Source organism: Monocercomonoides exilis, assembly GCF_001643675.1.
Source record: "Monocercomonoides exilis strain PA203 chromosome Unknown scaffold30-1206723, whole genome shotgun sequence".
Lineage (NCBI taxonomy): Eukaryota > Preaxostyla > Oxymonadida > Polymastigidae > Monocercomonoides > Monocercomonoides exilis.
The window spans coordinates 416,750-435,065 of NW_027150575.1; the positions used below are offsets into that span (position 1 = coordinate 416,750).

General features: G+C 42.5%; 2 protein-coding genes across 2 annotated transcripts; both read left to right on the plus strand.

The window, feature by feature from the left end:
- Positions 1-377: 377 nt before the first annotated feature.
- On the plus strand, positions 378-2,801 carry MONOS_12656 (uncharacterized protein; the record flags this gene model as incomplete). The annotated part of the gene is made up of 2 exons (XM_067865291.1): positions 378-825; positions 990-2,801. 2 exons carry the CDS (start codon positions 378-380, stop codon positions 2,495-2,497), a joined length of 1,956 nt encoding a protein of 651 aa, XP_067725106.1. The 3' UTR covers positions 2,498-2,801.
- A 2,369-nt stretch (positions 2,802-5,170) lies between these two features.
- MONOS_12655fu15704 (uncharacterized protein) lies at positions 5,171-17,929 on the plus strand (the record flags this gene model as incomplete). Its single annotated transcript, XM_067865290.1, has 1 exon — positions 5,171-17,929. The coding sequence occupies one exon, from the start codon at positions 5,171-5,173 to the stop codon at positions 17,567-17,569; it is 12,399 nt and encodes a 4,132-aa protein (XP_067725107.1). The 3' UTR covers positions 17,570-17,929.
- Positions 17,930-18,316: the final 387 nt, after the last annotated feature.

An 18,316-nucleotide genomic window follows, 5' to 3' on the forward strand; every position in this document is an offset into this window, starting at 1 on the left:
TGTTACGAAAAAAGAGATGTTAAAAAGTGAACCTAATTAATAATGTATTGACAAGTTTCCTTTAGGTGAATAATTAGTGTTCATCCTTTAAATGCAATAAATAGAAACTAATTATATTTCTTGCTCTTTTCGTTAACTCAAGCTTTCAAAAAATCAAATACCCAAACCTCATACTCCCATAATAATTTCTTAATTTTGTCAAATCTTATTTATGCAAGAAAGTCGGGAGGCATGCTACGATTCAAAAGAGCCTTTTAGAGGTTGAGCGACTTAATTTTATTTCCTTTTTCATGTGAAGTGGTTGCATTTTCGTTGTTGAAGAATTCGTCTGCAAGTTGTCGCAGCAAGAGAATGTTTCTTTCGCTCAACTTTCCGAAATGCAGCAAATGCTGACGTCAAACCCATCGAGCCAATTCGCTGATCTATTTGATGTTGCGACATGGAATGCGCTCATGTCTTTCCGCTGCAAAGACTGCGCGGATGAAACTGGATTGTATCTCGAAATTATCAGCACCATGCTTGCTCGGATGATTGATCCTTCGTCTGACGAGTTGGCTCCTTTGCTTCCGCGCCATTACACGTTTGGGCATTTGGAGCGATTTATTCCAGATGTGCGGCACAGATTCCCCTTTTCTGAGAAGATTATTTCGATGAGCTCGATATTGTGGTGCCTGATTCATTATCCGACCGGCGGAGCAGATGCCAGCCTGCTGCCTTATGCACACGCCATTATTGATTTACTTGGGCCAGACTCATTTTGCAGAAATTCACCTGATTATGTTGTTTTGAGTCTTCAGGCTTTGTATTGTGTGACAACAGTCGATGGTTTGCCATATCCAAATATATTTTTATTTTTTTTTATTTGACAATTTCATTATTCATGTTATCATTCAATTGTTTGCATCTTTGATTTTTCTGTTGAGCCTGCCGCAGCATTATTTTGCCTCTTGGAGCAGCACGTTCTGTTTGCAATTGCATTTTGCATCCAGCTTATCCTGTTATTCTTTGGAGTCTGCGTGTTCTTTCGCAGCCAGCCATGCGAAACGAGGATGTTGCCAGAGAGTTGGTTGAGTTGAATTTTGTTGACATGCTCATGAAGATGCTGTGCAGCTTGCAATGGAGCGATGCTGGCAGCTGCAATTCATCCAAAAGCGAGGAAGAAGAGAAAATGGAGCCACATTCATTGGAGAGCATGGATACAGCGTTGAATACTGCTTGTTGTTCTGGGGGCCCAAGAAAATCGAGATCATCGGGCGTTTCATATCCAGTGATGTCCTCTGGTGAGCATCAGGTCTCATCATTTTCGAAGTTTTCTGTGAGTGAAAAAGAGAAGCTGGCCTCTCTGGGGTTGTTTGTGGCAGCGCGGTTGGCTTACAACTCGAGCGAGTTTGCTGATGAGCTGGTCAAACGAAGGATGAAAGAGAAGTCTGTTGTTGACATGATATTTGATTGCTTGGAATATGAAGGAGTTTGCATTGAAACTGATGATGAGAGTTCATCTTCATCATCATCATCGTCATCATCATCTTCTTCTTCTTCAAACATTTCAAGCATTTCAAACATTCACATCAACTCCCTGTTTCTTCTTCGAAACATATTTTACAGCTGCTCTGCTCGACAACTCTCGTTTCTGCTGGAGTCGTGCTTGTCTGTTTGCGAGAAGACAAAAACACACAGCGAAAATGCAGAAGATGGAAAGGAGGAGGAGGAGGAGGAGGAGGAGGAGGAGGAGGAGGAGGAGTGCAACGAAGGCAGAATTGGAGAGAAAGAAGAACCAGAGGGGATTGAGAAGGAGAGTCGTGCAGACAGAGAAAAGAAGGGAAAGGAGAAGATGCAGAAAAGAAGGATGGCTGGACAGGCGCCTGCAGAAGGTGTGGTTGGGAGGATGATAAAGAGGCTGGGGAGACTGAAAGACACGGGAGTGCAGATGATGCTGTGGGCAATAGAGACAGCCATTGTCAGAGAATGTGAAAACAAAGAGAAAGAGGAGAAAGCGAAGGAGAAAAGGGATGATGGTAAAACAGAGAAGGAATGCAAAGAAGAAGAAGAAGAAGAAGAAGTTGAAGCACACACAGAAAACGAAGAAAGAGGAGCATCTGCAACAGGAATTGGGCTGGCGGAAATGGAAAGGAGGAAGAGTGTTCTGAGAGAGGAATTGGCTGAGATTCAAAAAAAGGAAAGAGAAAGCAAACACGACGAAAAACCAGGATCTTCGCAGCATTCTCCTCACTTGCAATCAGCCAGAGGAACTGTGATGCGAACCTCTGAGGCAAACAAGCATTGTTCGAGTTCTCCAACTTCAGCATCTTCATTGGCATTCTCTCCTGCTTCATCAGCATCTTTGCGTTGCGATGAGCAGGGAAAAGTTCTGAACACGATGGAGGAAGAGGGAATGGAAGACATTTTTGTGGCGTTTCTCGTTCATTCGGACGATGTTGCGCTGAAGAGTGTTTCGAATTCGCTGGAAATGTTCAACAGATGGCTGAAGCATGCTTGAATGAAGAGAAAAGAGAAGCGATAAACATTCGCAGCAACGAACTCCATTCAAAACGATATTATCCACATATTTCTTTCTTTCTTTTTTGAGAGAAACACAACATTCTGTTTTTGAGAAAAGTTGTTTGTTTCAGGAATTTATTTGCGAACTCTTGTTTGATGAATTTTTTCTTTTCCAATTTCTTTTTTGCTTTTTCATTTGCCAAACTTTAAGTTATTTGCAATTAATGTTTTATCTGTAGAATTTAAATTGAAAATTCATGTTGTTTGAAGGAATAATTATTCAAGCCCACAATAATTATTGAGCAATCGTTTTTTCTTTTTTTGAAAGTAATTCATCGACAACGGAAGAAGGCTTCTCGTTTAGTCCTTGGGTGCGACTAAAACATTTCTATCTGGCTTATGACAATCTTTGCTTGAGGTGCATGTTCCTACTTGTGTGGAAGAGGAAATCGATTGTTATTTCATGGTCAAGCAAAGATACAGTCGAGCTATGATTGTAAAAGCAGACGAGAAAAATACCAGATATGTTTGTGGGTGTATTACCGCATGGTGCATTTCTGCAAAATACATCCGTATCAAAGTCTGTGCTGTTTCTTATTAATTATTTATCGATTGAATGCTGTCAAAATAGGTGAAGAAAAGTCATGTCACACGCATGCCCAAAGAAAACTGAATCATTTTAAGCCAATTTGTTATATTCTGCTCTCTGCGACAGTTTGAATTCCAATCCATGACTTGAAGGCAACACGTTTTATTCGTTATCTGATGAGAATTGCAGAAAGCCATCTCCTTCAATGATTCAAAACGAATTGTTTTTCTCTGTCTGAATGCATGCAGTTTGATTATGCGCTTCTGCGATTTTAATGTTATCTGCTGTGCCTGAAAGGTGTTTTTGAAGAATAAAATGAAATTATCAAATTCCAGCAGTTGCTGTGTCGAAACTATTCATGCATTATCACCTTTTTTTGAAGATTTGCAAACACCCGAGGAAGCAATCAGCAAATTATTTTGAAGCAGAGAAGTCAAAAGAAAAGAAGATGAGAAATGGTGTTCAGGGGAATTGGATTTTCAAGCGAAACATCAGAATTATTTCACAACCTCCGCTTCAACATGGAGACAAATACCGGAAGATGTCTGATAGCCTCGAACACATCCATTTTCGGAGGATGCATGGAAATATGTGATTGAGTTGGATATGCTTGATAAAGTGCTGCATGGCAATGGTTAAAAGAGAATGCGGATTTTTAACTTTTTGAAAGTTAGAGGATGAGAAAAAGTGAATCATGCTAAATATTCTCTGGGGAAAAAAAAAGAGCAACAGAAAGGCATGTTAATTGGAGAAAATTCCGAGGATACCAGAAATTGAGGTTTGTATCTTTCATTTGGATTCTGCATGTCTTTATTTATTTTGATCTGAAACCTTGTTGATGCCAGGTTCAAATTCAGAAAAGCGAAACATCACTGTATTTTGAAAAGAAGAGAATGGGTCTCTCTCTTTTTTTTTTTTTGAAGGACAGATTGTTCAACAGATAATCATGCTGAAGAGAAGAAGATAATTGCTGAAAGAGAAATCGGCTGTGGGGATACAAGAAGCTCACTGAAAAGGGTATGAAATATTCGTGAAATTATTTGAGCTATTTTGAGGCTTTTGTGCTTCATTCAAAATTCGAATATTTGATTGAACAGTTCATTGACGACAGAAGGATTACCAATGAAGAATATGGAAGAGTGTGCTGTTTTCTGTTTCATAATTTTTGAGTGAATTTATTTTTCTTTAGAGTTTTTCCTTTTTCCTTTTGTTATTTAAAACATTTGCTGGAAAATGACCAAATCCATTTTTGAATTAATCTTTGCTTGGATAATTCATGGCTTATTGTTTTCATTGTTTATCTTGTTGTCACGCTCTGAGCACAGCTTTGTTTAATGTTTACGACACCAAATATCTTTCTCTTTTGTTTGACGATTTTGGAATTCCTGAAAATGAAAAAGCCAAGTCAGCTCAAAGAGCTTCAAACAATTTCAAAAAAGCAGAAGAACCGATTATTTTTCCTCCTGTTTCTATTCCTGTTCCGATTCGCATCCACGCACATCATTTGAAAGAAATGATTCAAATCCAAAAAATACTTCAGAAGATACCGCCTTCATATCTCCATTGGATTTATTTGGTGCCAAGGATTTGAGAAAGCGAAGATCAAACAATTTCAATTTTCCGAGTTTGTGATTCAACAGGCTTTTTGATTTTTTGCTCTTTGCTTCAAACAGATGATTTGGAAACATTTTTTATTATTGTTCAGGATGATGTTCTTTCTGATGCGCACTTGTTTTGAATGAGGTGCTGATTTCCTTTCATTCTCTAAAAAAGCAAGATAAGCTGCCCCTTAAACTCTCTCGCAACTCGTTCTCTTGAATGATTTCCAGTGAAATTGGAAATAGCAAACAATGAATTACTCCTATTTAAATAATTCATTTTGTGTTTTCAAAACAAATTATCAAAGTTCTTCATTTTTTTCATTTTTAATTTTTGATCTTGGTTTTTTATTGTTATGGTTTGATCGATTTGTTCGATTTTTTTGAAGTTGTTATTTCCAGGACCAGCTCGCTGCTCGTCTTCCAAACAGCAACAATTTGATAGAGAAATTGTCTGAGAATCCATATTAATCAGAAAGAACATATGGGCGGAAGCTATTTCTCGTTTTGTTTGATTACATTAATTTTCATCCTGGATTGGTCGGTTCAGCTGGATTTTGATGAAACAACCGCAAGACAAGTTTCATGCATTCATGGGTACTCCTGCCGTTCACTTTCTCAACTGGGTGATGAGAATATTGCCTGCAACAAAAAAGATAGCGCAATTTCAAGATTGTTTCACAAAAGACAATATTCCTCAGCTCAAAGACATTGCAGCATTCAGTTTCACTTGGATTTGGTCAATGCGTCTCTTTCGGCCTCTGAAGTGATTTTTCTTCAAAACACATCGACGCTCATGCAAATCGACAAGTTCAGCATTGTTTATTTGTCTGGCTGCACCTTCATTCAGAAAGGAAGAAATGCTATTTCAACAGTTCATTCAAGTTTTGGCAAAGTGTTATTTTCAAATATTTCAGCAAATAACGAGCACTGCCAAGGATTGCTGACTCCTCTGACAACTTCGCCCAGTTCAGACAATTCGTTTTCTCCCGATGGATTCGTTGGCGTGACAAAATCAAGCTTTTGCAGTGTTTCTCTTCGTTGCAGGCCGTTCATTGCTTGTTCAGCGATGCATCAAATCAGCTTATCGTCTTCGATTCTTTGCAACATATCGACAACTCAAGCAGGAACCGGGGTTCAAACAAATGAAAATGGGCCTCAGTGTATCAGCACGATTTATTCTTGCGTTTTCGAGACAGTCAGCGGTGTTTACACAAATGGAATCGCGCCAGGCGTGGAAGGACTTGGGCTTGAGTTGTTCAACAACACACATCAAAAATGCAAAAACGAAATGACAAAGGGGGTGCGCAGAACAGAAGCGATTGACACCACCATATCATATGAGGAATTTGCAAATATGACAACCCCAATACCAGAAGGAAAAATTGGTATACATGGAAATGAACCAGATATTTGTGGAAGTTGTATATTAATGTTCAATAATATTAATGCATCATTAAAAATATCTCATTCAACTTTTTGTAACTGTTCTGCTTCATATATTGGTGGAGCATTATCAACCTATCTTATTGGATCTTTGATTATTTCGAATTGTTCATTCAACAATTGCAAATCAGCTTCATTTGGTGGAGCTGTTTTTGCAAGAGCAATTCGGCAATGCTACTCTTTTTCTGATTCAGAAATAGATAATTGTGCATCAGGTACTGGAGGAGGAATAGTTGTTTATGATGGAGTTCAACAAAATACAGATTGTGTTGAAGCGTCTGAAGATGGCAAAAAATTCATGTGCCACAACAGCAGTTTTATCGTTAGCTCAACAGCAAATTATGGAGGCGGCATTTCTTTATTTGGTTCAGTTACAGAAATGTTTCTCATGAAAAGTTGTTTTTTCTCATGTTGTACTGCCAAGAACAATGCAAAGGGGGGAGGGATATATGTGAAAATTGACAATCATAGAACAACAGATCCGAAAATATTTTTCTTTTGTTTTTTTGCAAATAACATGGCAGGAACAGAGACCGGAGGAAAAGATGTATTTTTGAACGATACAAATGGAAAATGTGTGAATGAATCTCCGTTTGTGTGGTCATGCACGCTCACTGATGGAGGATCGCAACTCATTCATTGCAATGCAAGCTGCCATGCGAATGATGAATGGCTGCCGTATGGGGTCAGCTCAAGGATTGTGGAGGAAGAGAATGGGGAAGACAGTGATTTGTGCGGATGCTTTTCGAACGAAGTGTGCCAGACAATGAAGCATGCGATAGAAAACAGCATGACGACTCAGAGCTGCGCAATCACAATGCTTTCTCATGTGCACACATTGTTTGCAACTGATGGGGTGGCAGTGAACTCGAAGAAAGCAGTTGTGAGAGGGGAAGGTGAGGAGTCGACATCTCTTGAAGTCAGCCAGATCGATGCGATGCGAAGTCTTTTTGAAGTGACAAGTGGCTCACTGACAGTGGAGTTGCTCCACATTGCTTTTGCCTCTGATCCAAAGTCATCTCTTGCGAGAGTGAGCGAAAATGAAGGAGAATTGATTCTGACGAGCTTGGAAATCGATTCTGGAAGCGAGTCATTGGGAAGAGAGTTTGAGAGTCCGCTGGTGGTGATGGCTGGAGGTCATTTGATTGTGTCTGACAGCAAAATCAGATTCTTCAAGCTCACTGAATGTTCGCTGCTGACCATGCCAGTTGGATCGTATGTCCAGATGAGCAATACGACGATTGCAAATATCACGCGGAGTCAGGGAAGTGGGAGTGTGTTGGAGCACACTTTTGGGGAAAGAGAATGGCTTCGGATGGATGGATGCATTGTTGAGAACTGCAGAAGCAAGGATGATGGAGGATGCTTCAAGATCGATGTTGGTGAAGAGAATGGGATTGAGCTTCGGAATTCGAGTGCAACAAATTGTGCGTGCTCGACTGAAAACGGAAAGGGGGGATGGCTGTGTGCAGGAACAGTCAAACTGAGCACTCAGATGGTGATTGGCGGAATGAAGTTTTCAGGCTGTGAAGGGTGGAAAGGGAAGTGCGTGTTTGTGGAAGCGCCAGAGCTTGCAAGGATTGTCAGCAAAGCCTCGTTCAACTTCAGCATTGATGGGATGAGTGATGAAGATCTGATGGGATATGAAGGAGGGAACCGAGGATTTGATGTGTGCTTGTGGGTGTATTTTGTCGATGTTGTGTCGCCTGGGTATGTTGGAGGAGGCACAGCGCATGATTTCTCAGGATGTGGGGTTGAGAGATATCCATGCAGCACAATAAGCAAATTGGTGAATGTGAGGCATCGTGGAATTCCGAAGGCAATTGTTATCTGCGCTCCATTTGAATGTACAGAGCCAGTGGCAATGAACACAGATGAATGGGATGTCAGAAGCGAGACGAATGAGAGTTTTATCGATATTGGGTTTGGTGGAGATGCTTCTTCGGAAGGACTGATTGAGACGAGTGTGAGATGCAGTTTCAGAGACATTTCATTTGAAGCAGTTGCAAAGCGTGAAGATTCGCACACAAGTGTGTTCATATGTGCTGATAGCGCGTTGACGCTGACACGCATTTCTGTGAAGGCCAAGGAAGAAGGGGGAGAATTGAACTATGGGGTGGTGTTTGGAAAGAAAGGAGTGATCTGCATCTCTTCTTTTTCGATCAAAAATGTTCAATTCGCTTCAGCAGCAATGTTTGGTGTCAGTGGGGAGAATGCTCATTGCCGGGTGGAAGGCATTTCATGCTTGGAGTGCAGTGTGAGTGGAGAAAGAAATTTGATAGAAATTGGCGAAGGGGCATGCTTCTCGATGAACGATTCGAGCATTGGAACAGAGACGATTATTGAAAACAGCGGAATAGCAGTTGAGGAAGGAAAAGAGGTGGAAATGAGAAATGTCTCAGTGAAGGGTATTCGCAGGAGGAAAGGAGATGGAGGAGGATTGCGAGCGAGAAGCCACAACAACGTGATGCCATCCTCATCGATCATTGTTGATAGCTGCAGCTTTGAGGAATGCGAGGTGAATGAGGGAGGCAAAGGAGGTGGGGGGATGTGGATATCTGCTGGACCACCTTCAGTTGTGAGAGTTAGTTCATGCTCATTTCTTTCATGCACAGCCCCATTTGATGAGTCAGTGGGATTTGGTGGAGGGATTTTCTTTTCTTTGACAAGTCCGACAACAGACTATGTGATAAGTGGGCCAATCTTTACAGCAGATCAGAAGAACCGTGCGAGATATGGAACGGACTTGTTTGTGGAGTCAGAGAAACTGGGTGTCAGCACAACGAATACAACGCTTCCCTTTTTGAAAGACATGCCTCTTGATGATGTGAATTCGATGTGTGGGTATGATGGGGATGACAAGACGAATGTGATTTCTCTGTTGTATTTTATCTTCGATGTGGGGGATACCATTCACGTCTCTTCTGCAGCAGGGCTGGATGTTGCACCGTGTGGGTTTGCTGCATATCCGTGCAAAACAATTCAGAAATCTCTCCAGCGGCAGGAAGGGAGTTCCAAGAGCATGATGCTTCATGGTGATTATGAATTGTTGGAAGATGTGCTGCTGTGTGAGGAGGGAAGAGTTGAAATGAAAGGAACAGAAGGAAGGAGCATTGTGAATGTGAAAGGAGGCGATACAGCATCAGTGGGGGTTATCACATTGGCAGAAAGTGAAGGAGTGGAGTCAATGATTGCGTTGCTCTCATTCAGGGTTGGAGGGAGTGTAAAGCAGCACATAACCTTGATGTCACAAGAATCAGCTGGGAGTCTTCGAGTGAGTTTATGTGATTTTGCCCAACAGCCAGGAGAAGCAATTGTTGGCTATTCGCTGTTGAGGTGCATGAATGGGCAAGTGGAGATGAAGAGTGTGGAGATCAGAAGTGTTCGATTCAGCATGTCGCAGATCATCATATGCGAGCAGAATGCGATTGCTTTGTTGGAGAACGTTTCTGTGCAAAACACATCAACCACATCATCTGATGGGCTTGTCAAACTGGGTTCGATGTCTGTGGCAATGTCAATGAAGCGTTGCACATTTGAATCCCAAGCAGAGAAGTTGAGCTGTGTTGTTGTGAGATGTGAAAGCGCAAAGACTGTTGAGCTGGAGAATTGCACATTTAGCAACTATTCTGAGCACAATGGAAATGGAAGTGCAGTTGAATGCAAAGTGAGGGCAGGGAGCAGGGTGATGATTGTGGGAGGGAAGGCAAGCCATTGCGGATGCATTGGAGGATTTGGAGGAGGGATATTTGCACATGTGGAAATGGATGGGAAGTTTGGAGTTGGGAATTCGAGTGAAGAGATCACAGAGATGGCAAATTGCCGAGCCGAAGCACAATCTCGAAGAGGAGGATTTGGAGGAGGGATAAGTGTGAGTGTGGATGAAGGATTCAGCTTATTTGCGATTGAGAATGTGGGCTTTTCTGAGTGCTCGGCATCGCAAAATGGGAAGAATGTATTTGTTGAGGCGTGGAATCTGAGCAAAGCAGTGACTGTGCAGACGTTGAATTTTGGATTTAATACGGCAGTTGGAAGTGCAGATTTGGGTGAGTTGTGTGGGTTTGAGAACGAAAATGCGTTGTGTCCAATTCCTCTGGCGTTGTTTTTCAGAAAATTTTCTGGGCGGTGCTATGTGGGAGGAGGTGGAGTGGACTATCGGTTATGTGGGTATCAGGACTATCCATGCCAGACAATAGGATATGCAGGGGCTTCAAAATTCAACTCATCCGCAGCCAGCATTATTTTGCAGTCGACATTCACATTCAGAGACCAACTTCTGTTTGACTCACAGGATTATGAGATATTTGGGGAAGAAAATGCCACGATGATGAATGTGGCTGGTGGAGAGGGTGAGAAGGAAGAAGGGCTCATCGAGGTGAGGCGAACAGTTGGGGTTGGGCAAATCACTTTCAGGCATCCAGCATCGTTGGGATCAAATCGAAGCAGCCTGATGCTGTGTGATGGAGGAACGCTGAATGTTGTTGACTGCTCATGTGAGCTCAACTCAGGATCAGGGCTGGACTGTTCGTTCAGCTATTTTGTGTGCAAAGGAGGGCAATTGGGGATTGAGCGGTTTGAAACGAAGAATATCAAATTTGGCTTTGTTCCTTTGATGGTTGTTCGCAAAAGCGAGAGCATCGAAGCAAGAGTGTTGATGAGAAGTGTGAGCTTGGAGAATGTGTCAACGAAAAGCGAAGCAGGCGTTGTTGAAGTTGATGGTGCAGATAAGTTTGAGATGAATAATTGTTCAGCGAGTGCATCGACATGTGAGAGCTGTTCACTTGTTTCTGTTGCGAGGGTGAAAACGATGATGATGGGAAACAGCACAATGAGTGACTTTCAGCGGACAAATGGGTTTGGAGGAGTTGTTGTTGCGGTTGTGGAAGAAGGCGAAAAGACGATGATTGAAAAGTGCACGTTTGAAGGATGCAGCATTGAGGCAGCAAATATGAAAGGGGGTGTTGGTTATGTGAGTGTTGGAGGGGGAGGTGAAGTTGTGTTTGACTCAAACACCATCAGCAACAACAGTGTGGATGGAGAAACGGGGTTTGGAGGAGGGTTGCATGTTGAGCTGGAAGCAAGTGAGGTGAAATACTCATTCAAAAAAGATGAGTTTGAAGGGAACGAGGCAAAGAAGGGGAAGCATCTTTATCTGATCTGCCCATTGCCAAGGGAGACTGTTGATCCGTTGAGATTTGATTCTTCGTTCAGGGAAGACATGAGAAATGAAGATGTGTGGGTGAAGAGCGGAGGCGATGGTCCAGCGGTGGATGAGACACTGAAGAAATATCTGTTTGCATCGAGTGAGGAGATAATGTTTGTGGACGATGCAACGGGGGATGATCGGGAAACGTGTGGAACAGTACTGTATCCGTGCAAGACTGTGGACGATGGGTTTTTGAAGATGAAGAGCAACCAGACCACGATCCACGTTGTTGGGGCAGCTGTGCTTGGAGGAAGAATAGATCGAAATGGGACATCGCTCACTGTGCGAGGAGCAGCAGAGACATCCACGATTGATGTTGAAGATGGAGGATGCATTGTTCTGAAAAAAGGAAAAGGAACAACAACACTCACATTGAGTTCGCTGAGAGTTATTCTCCCGGGCAGAGCAACAGAACAATCGCTTGTGGCTGTGAGTGTGGGAAGGATGACGATTCGGGACTCGAATGTGGAAGGGAAAGAGGCGAATGGAAAAGAAACAGACATGTGGGTTGGGATTGCCGAAGGAGGGGAGATGCAACTGGTGAATGTGAGTGTGAAGGATGTTGTGGAAAGGGGGAAGAAGGGAGTGGTTCTGATGAAGGGAGGGGAGCTGTATTGTGAAGCGTTGAAATTGAAGGAGATCTCAGCAGATGGAGAGGGGCTTATATGGGTGGGAGAGGATGCAGATGCATCGTTGAATCACTTTGCAGCAGAAAATTGCGAAGTGGGCAGTGGCTCGATTGTTTGCTTGAAAGGGGTGGGGGGGATGTGTTCTGTGAGTGAAAGCAGATTTGAGAACTGTTCGAAACTTCATGGAGATGGAGGAGCAATTTGGTGTGAGATTGGAAAAGGAAAGATGACGATGAATGGAACAGTGTTTGATTCGTGCTCAGTCGATGCTTTGAATGGCTATGGAGGAGCAGTGTATATGAAGGATGTTGGAAACACGAATCATGACTTTGTGTTTTCAGATCTGAACTTCATGGGAAATGGTGCCTTTGTGGGGAAAGATATGTTTGTGATGGCGAACAGTCTGAATGAATCGATTGCTCCATCAAAATTCATTTTTGAGTATTTTGACGATGTGGGCAGTGTGATTGCAGATCTGAAGGGGATGGATGCAGACTTGTTCAGTGGTGAGCCGATTGATCTTTTGCTGCTTTTGAAGGAAGCTCAACTGAGCACTGTTCACATCTCTTCTGAGGGAATGGACATTCTGGGATGTGGAATGGAAGAGCATCCGTGCGCCTCTTTTTGGCGAGCATATAGAAATCTGAATGCATTGGAGAGAAACAGAAATGTTGTTGTTTATGAATCGACAATGGTTGACAATCATTTTGACGTTTCATCGTTGTGTGTGAAGTCAAAGCAAGACGACCAATATGCAATGGTTGCGATGAAAGAAAACATCACAGAAACAAAGGATGAATGGATATTCTTGAATGAAGAGGAAGCACGGTTCGAGAGGATAATGCTCGCTGTTCCATCGCGTTTCAGCAGCAACATCGAGACTCTGATACTGTCGAGACCAGAAAGTGGGAGCATGACCTTGCTGAGCTGTTCATTTGGAAGCATCAACTCCACCAACAATCCAGTGGAGTTCAACCTGATTCGATCTGAAAGTGGGCTGGTGTCTGTTGATGGGTGCTCAGTTGACATCCGTTTGTTTGCAAGAGTTCCATTTGAGTTTCATTCGTCAGTGAGTTTGAATGGATTGAATGCGACAAATATTCAAGTGTCTTCGAGCACAACAGGAGGAGCCATGCATGTTGTTCTGATGAGCAGAGAAATGTTCAATGTTAACAGAACAAATGTTGTGAACTGCAGCTGCTCCACAACTTTGGGGAGAGGTGGAGGACTGTATGTGGACTGCTCACAGTCACAGGCTGACACACCTATTAGCTTCTGTGAAGGAGTTGCAATACAAAAGAATGAAGCGTTTATTGGTTCGGATTTGTTTGTTGCTTCATTTGATTTGAACAAGACTGTCACCCCAACAACCCTTATGTTTTCATTTGATGATGCGAAACACTCGCCAACGATGTTTTGTGGAAGTGACAAAGAGCACACCGACACGGATCTTTTCCGCTTTTTGGAGGGGTTCAGAAATGCAAAGGTGTTTGTATCTTCAAATGGTTACGATGTGATGAGGTGTGGAAGCGAAGAAGATCCGTGCCAGACTTTGTGGAAAGGAATGGGGCAGATTGAAACAGGGTCTGAGCAGAAAAAACTTTTGATTGATGGTTCGATAGAAATGGCAAACAGATACGACTTTTCAAACTTTGTGTTTGAGCCTCCGTGTGATGCTGTTGAGGAGCACAAGCGATCGGTGCTGCAGATTGTTAACCATCATGATGGAGAAGAAATATTGGGGATGAATGAAAGGAATATTTCTTTCAACAAGATAGACATGGAAGTTTTCGAAGATGTCTGGAACAGGGCTGGAGGAGTGTTTGTGAGCGAAAATGGAGTGCTTTCGTTCAGTGATTGCTCACTCAAGTCAATTGTCAGTGCAGAAAAGCAGATAGAAATATGTTTTGTTCAACTCAAGAGTGGAGTGCTTGATGCAGAAAAGTTGATCATTGAAAGCATGAGAATGAAGCAATCGATTGTTATGATTGAAGTGGGAAGCAATGCATATCTCAAAGATATTGAAGTGAAGTCCTGCATGCTTGTGGAAGGGTGTGTTGTTCAGATCGTTCACAAAGTGGCAGAGACGAAAAATGGAGATGGCTCCGTGATTGAAGTGAATGGAAGTGTGTTTGGGTCAATAACAAGAAGCGGGATGGGATCAAGTGTGCTGGAAAGTGGGGATAACTGCGAGGTGTTGATGAAAGCAAACAACAGTGTTTTCGAGCTTTGCCGATCGAGCGAGTCAAGAAGAGGAGGGGTGATGTGCTTTGAGCTGAACAACGAAGGTTCGTTTGTGATGAGCAATTCGAAGGTGATGCAGTGTGGGTGTTCGACAGAAAGCGGGCGAGGGGGTGGCATGTATTTGAGTTCGCATCTGAGTGGCAAGCTTTTATTTCTATTCCAGGGGATGAAATTTGAAGGAAATGTGGCAGAGACAGGGAAGGATATTTTTGTTGAGTGCACGAACATATCGGAACAGGTTAACGAAAGCCAGTTCCGAATGGATTTGCGGGAGGGGGTCTTCAACAGGATTGGGGCGATCTATGGGATTGATCTGCTCCACTCTGAGCCAGTGGATCTGATCTCGTTCATCACAGTTTATCAATCGTCGATCATATTTGTGAATGGGAAGGATGGAAAAGGGAGAAACGACCGGCAGTGCGGGAGCTCTCGCGAGCCGTGCATGAGCATTGGATATGGATTTGACCATCTGGTGTTTGAGGATATTGTGCTGTTGGTGATCGATGGAGAGGGTGTTATTGAGAAAGAGCTGGATCTGGATGAGATCAGTGTTCAATCTCGCTCGAGAAGCACATCCAAGATATCCTTTGACGCAAGAATAAGCGCATCACGCGAGTATCTTCTTCAAACAAAGGAACATGTGGAGCTTTCTTATTTGGAGTTCTTGTATCCATCCAGAGGCGCATTCTGCCACAACGCTTTTCTCTGCTCGTCCAGCGGCTCGATCGTGATATCTTCGTGTATCTTTCACTCAGATGATGATGCTGGATCGTGTTCAATTTCAGAAGTGATGAGATTGGCAAACTGCAATTGCACAGTTGAGCACTGCAGCATAGAGAACATCATTTGTGAGAAAATATGTCAGTGCGAAAATGCAGAAGTGAGCATAAGTGATCTTCGATTGAATCATATTGACACAAAGAGTTGCTTTTGTTTCAGCGGAGATCAGCCAAATTCTGTTCTGATAAAGGAATTGGTAGTTGAGAATACTGTTTGCAGAGGAAACATGCTTTTATTTTGCGATGATTCATATGCAGAGAGCGGACAATTCATTCAAGAAAATATTGTTTTATCGCTGTGTCGATTCAAAAACATTTCAATGGAAGGGTCAAATGGATCTGTTTTGATGATGAACTCACACTCTCACACTTTCAGCATGGCAAATTGTTCGTTTTCAGAATGCCGAACGAGTGTCGAAAAGGGGGCACTTGCCACATTTTCTGGTGTATCATCGGTCTTAATTGATTCGTGTGTTTTTGAAGGGCAGACAATGACAAATTGCAACGAATTGGCTTCATCAAGAGAGATTTGTCACTGGAACGGATCATTGGTGGATATGTGCAACAGTTCAGGAACTTTTGAAGACACAACGATTTCGAAAGGCAATTTTGGAGGAATGACGATATTTGGAGGGGATGTGACGATAAGTGAAAGTGAGTTTGTGCTCAACAACCCCTCTATTGAGGGATATCCATCAGCTCGAAGGAATGTGATTTGTGAAGGGAATGGGGAGTTGGATGTTGTGAGTGTGAAAGGGGGAGATGGAATGTTGCCAAATACATCATTGTGGATATTGGATGAGAGATGCGAATTGGGAGGGATAGCAACTGAAAGAGGATCATCATTTTTCATCCCCATTTTGGAAGAGGTGAAGAACACAACACAGCCAAATGGGGATGTGGAGTTGATGATTGTGGGAAAGCTGCTTCTGCCATGTGATTTGTCGGTGAAGATGAGCATGAAAAATGGGGATGAAGAGGAGATTGTGAGAAAGGGGATTGAAGAAGAAGGGTTTGTGTCAGAGAATGAGATTCACGCATTCATTTCATGTTCAGAACTGGAGAAAGTGAGAGAAGAGACAGAAGTGAGTGTGTGGATTGTGTTTGGAAAAGCTGATTCCCTTTCATCAACAGAGCCATATATCCTGAAGAACAGGAGTGAAAGTGCTGGAAAAGGAGATGAAAAACTTGTTAAAGGAGAGAAAGAAGGAAAGTCTCATTGGTTGTTGATTGTTATTGTGCTTGTTGTGATATTATCGATTATTCTTGTTATTGCTGTTGTTCTGGCTGTTCGGTGGAGAAAGCAAAAGAGAAGAACGAAGGAATTAGAAGAGATTGTGAATGATACAGTGAGGAAGGATCCGAAGGCATTCGAGATGGTGACGATGGAGATGTCTCCAGAGGAGCAGTGGAGGAGAGCAGAGAGGGAGGCAGAAAAGAAGAATGAAGAAAGGATAAAGAAAAGAATATATGAGACGAATATGGAACATTCAGAGTCATCAGAGCATCTTCTGTCAGAGAGCGGATCAACTGAATACATATTGGGAAGAGGCTCAGACAAGATTCCTCAATGGATGTTGGAGAAAGTTGATGAGAATGAGGAGGAAGAAGAGACAAGAAAGAGAATACCATCACCATCGATCTCATCCACTTCAACAACTGATTCAGACTCAACTTTTGTTCGATCAGAGAGTCTGTGTCCAACCACCTCATCGATGTCGAATCTGGTGGATGCGATGGCCTGCTCGTCTCCTCATGAGAAGCTGATTGTGGACTTGAGGGATTCACTGTTCATGTTGTTGCATGGGCTGAACAAGACAAAGGAGATGGCGATTGGGACTCTGCAGGAGAGGGAGCAGACAGCTGCTCAGATCCTGTTCTGGGTGGCCAATCTCGCACTCCACTCCTTTGATGAGATGGAAAATGGATTATCTTCTCTTTCCACTCTGAGCCCTCATATTGTTCTATTTTCTGAGCACATGGTGATCTGCATTGTGATGCACTCCGACTTCTCATCTGATGATGATTCAGACTCATCATCCATATCTTCATCAACTGTTGTGACATCTGCCAGTGATGATGATAGCGAATACTCTCTTCCTTCATCAGCGTTTGAGGATGATGAATACAACAGAAAAGAGTGTTTGAGGTGGATGGCGCCAGAGCTACTGACAAACAAGAAGATGGGAGCAACGAAGGAGTCGGTGGTATTCTCGATTGGGATGATGCTGTGGGAGTGCTTGACTCTGGAGATCCCGTTTGGAGAGTATGAAGGGGAAGTGGCTGGGCAGAAGATTGTGAATGGGGAGAGGCCAGGGATGGGAGAGGCGGAGCAGTCGAGCTATCTGGGGCTGGTGAAGAAGTGTGTGTCGCAGGATTGGAGAGAGCGGGGGAGCCTGAATGAGTTGAAGAGAGAGTTCATCCAGCGGTTTCCGGCAGGATCGTTGATAATGACGATGACAGATGCGCTGTGCTGCTATTCGGCAGATGGGAACAAGAAGGAGCCCTCTTGTGGAAGTGGGAACGGAAACGGAGAAGGAACAGAAGGAAGCAGTCGGATTGTTCTTCTTGTGCAGTGATCAAGAGAAGATGGCGAGCCATGCAGTGTATTTTATAAACAGAAAAAAAAATTGGACAAGTGATATTGTTGTTGTTGCTTGAGAGTGCTGTTGTGTCTTTTTGAATTTTTTTAAGCTGATTTTCAATTCTATGAGTTTTTGTTTTTTATTCAAAATTCTTGTTTATATGCTTATGTGTATGTTTATATGTATGTTTATATGTATGTTTATATGTATGTTTATATGTATGTTTATATGTGTGTTAGTGTAGTGATAGTTGGCTGTGTTTGGGATAAAAGTCTTTGTGTCTTATGTTTTGCTTGTTCCCCATCATCACTTCAGTTTGTTTCCTTTTCTTTTCAATGAATATTCGGAAAGAAGAATATGGAGTGTATTTTATAAATCGGATCAGGCGGACAATGCACGCAGCTCCATTGGCAAGGCAACAACGAAGCCGAAGAATGCTCAACAATTTGCAGAATGACAAAGACAGGCAATGAAGTTAACAAACGAAGAGAAAGTTGTCTTAAGCAACAGAAAATGGATCTTCTTTGAAGTGAGCTGAATATGTTCCGACTGAAAAAAAAAATAGTTTTTCAAAAACAAATAATTGACGTACAGATTTTCCAGAAATTGTATCAATCATTTTATTTTTCAAATGGAAAATTATTATCTATAAACAATTTTTTAGGCAACAGCAGAACTGAACAAACAGATTATTAAAAATCTTATTGCGGAGCAGGACACATTGATGAACCAATTGCAACA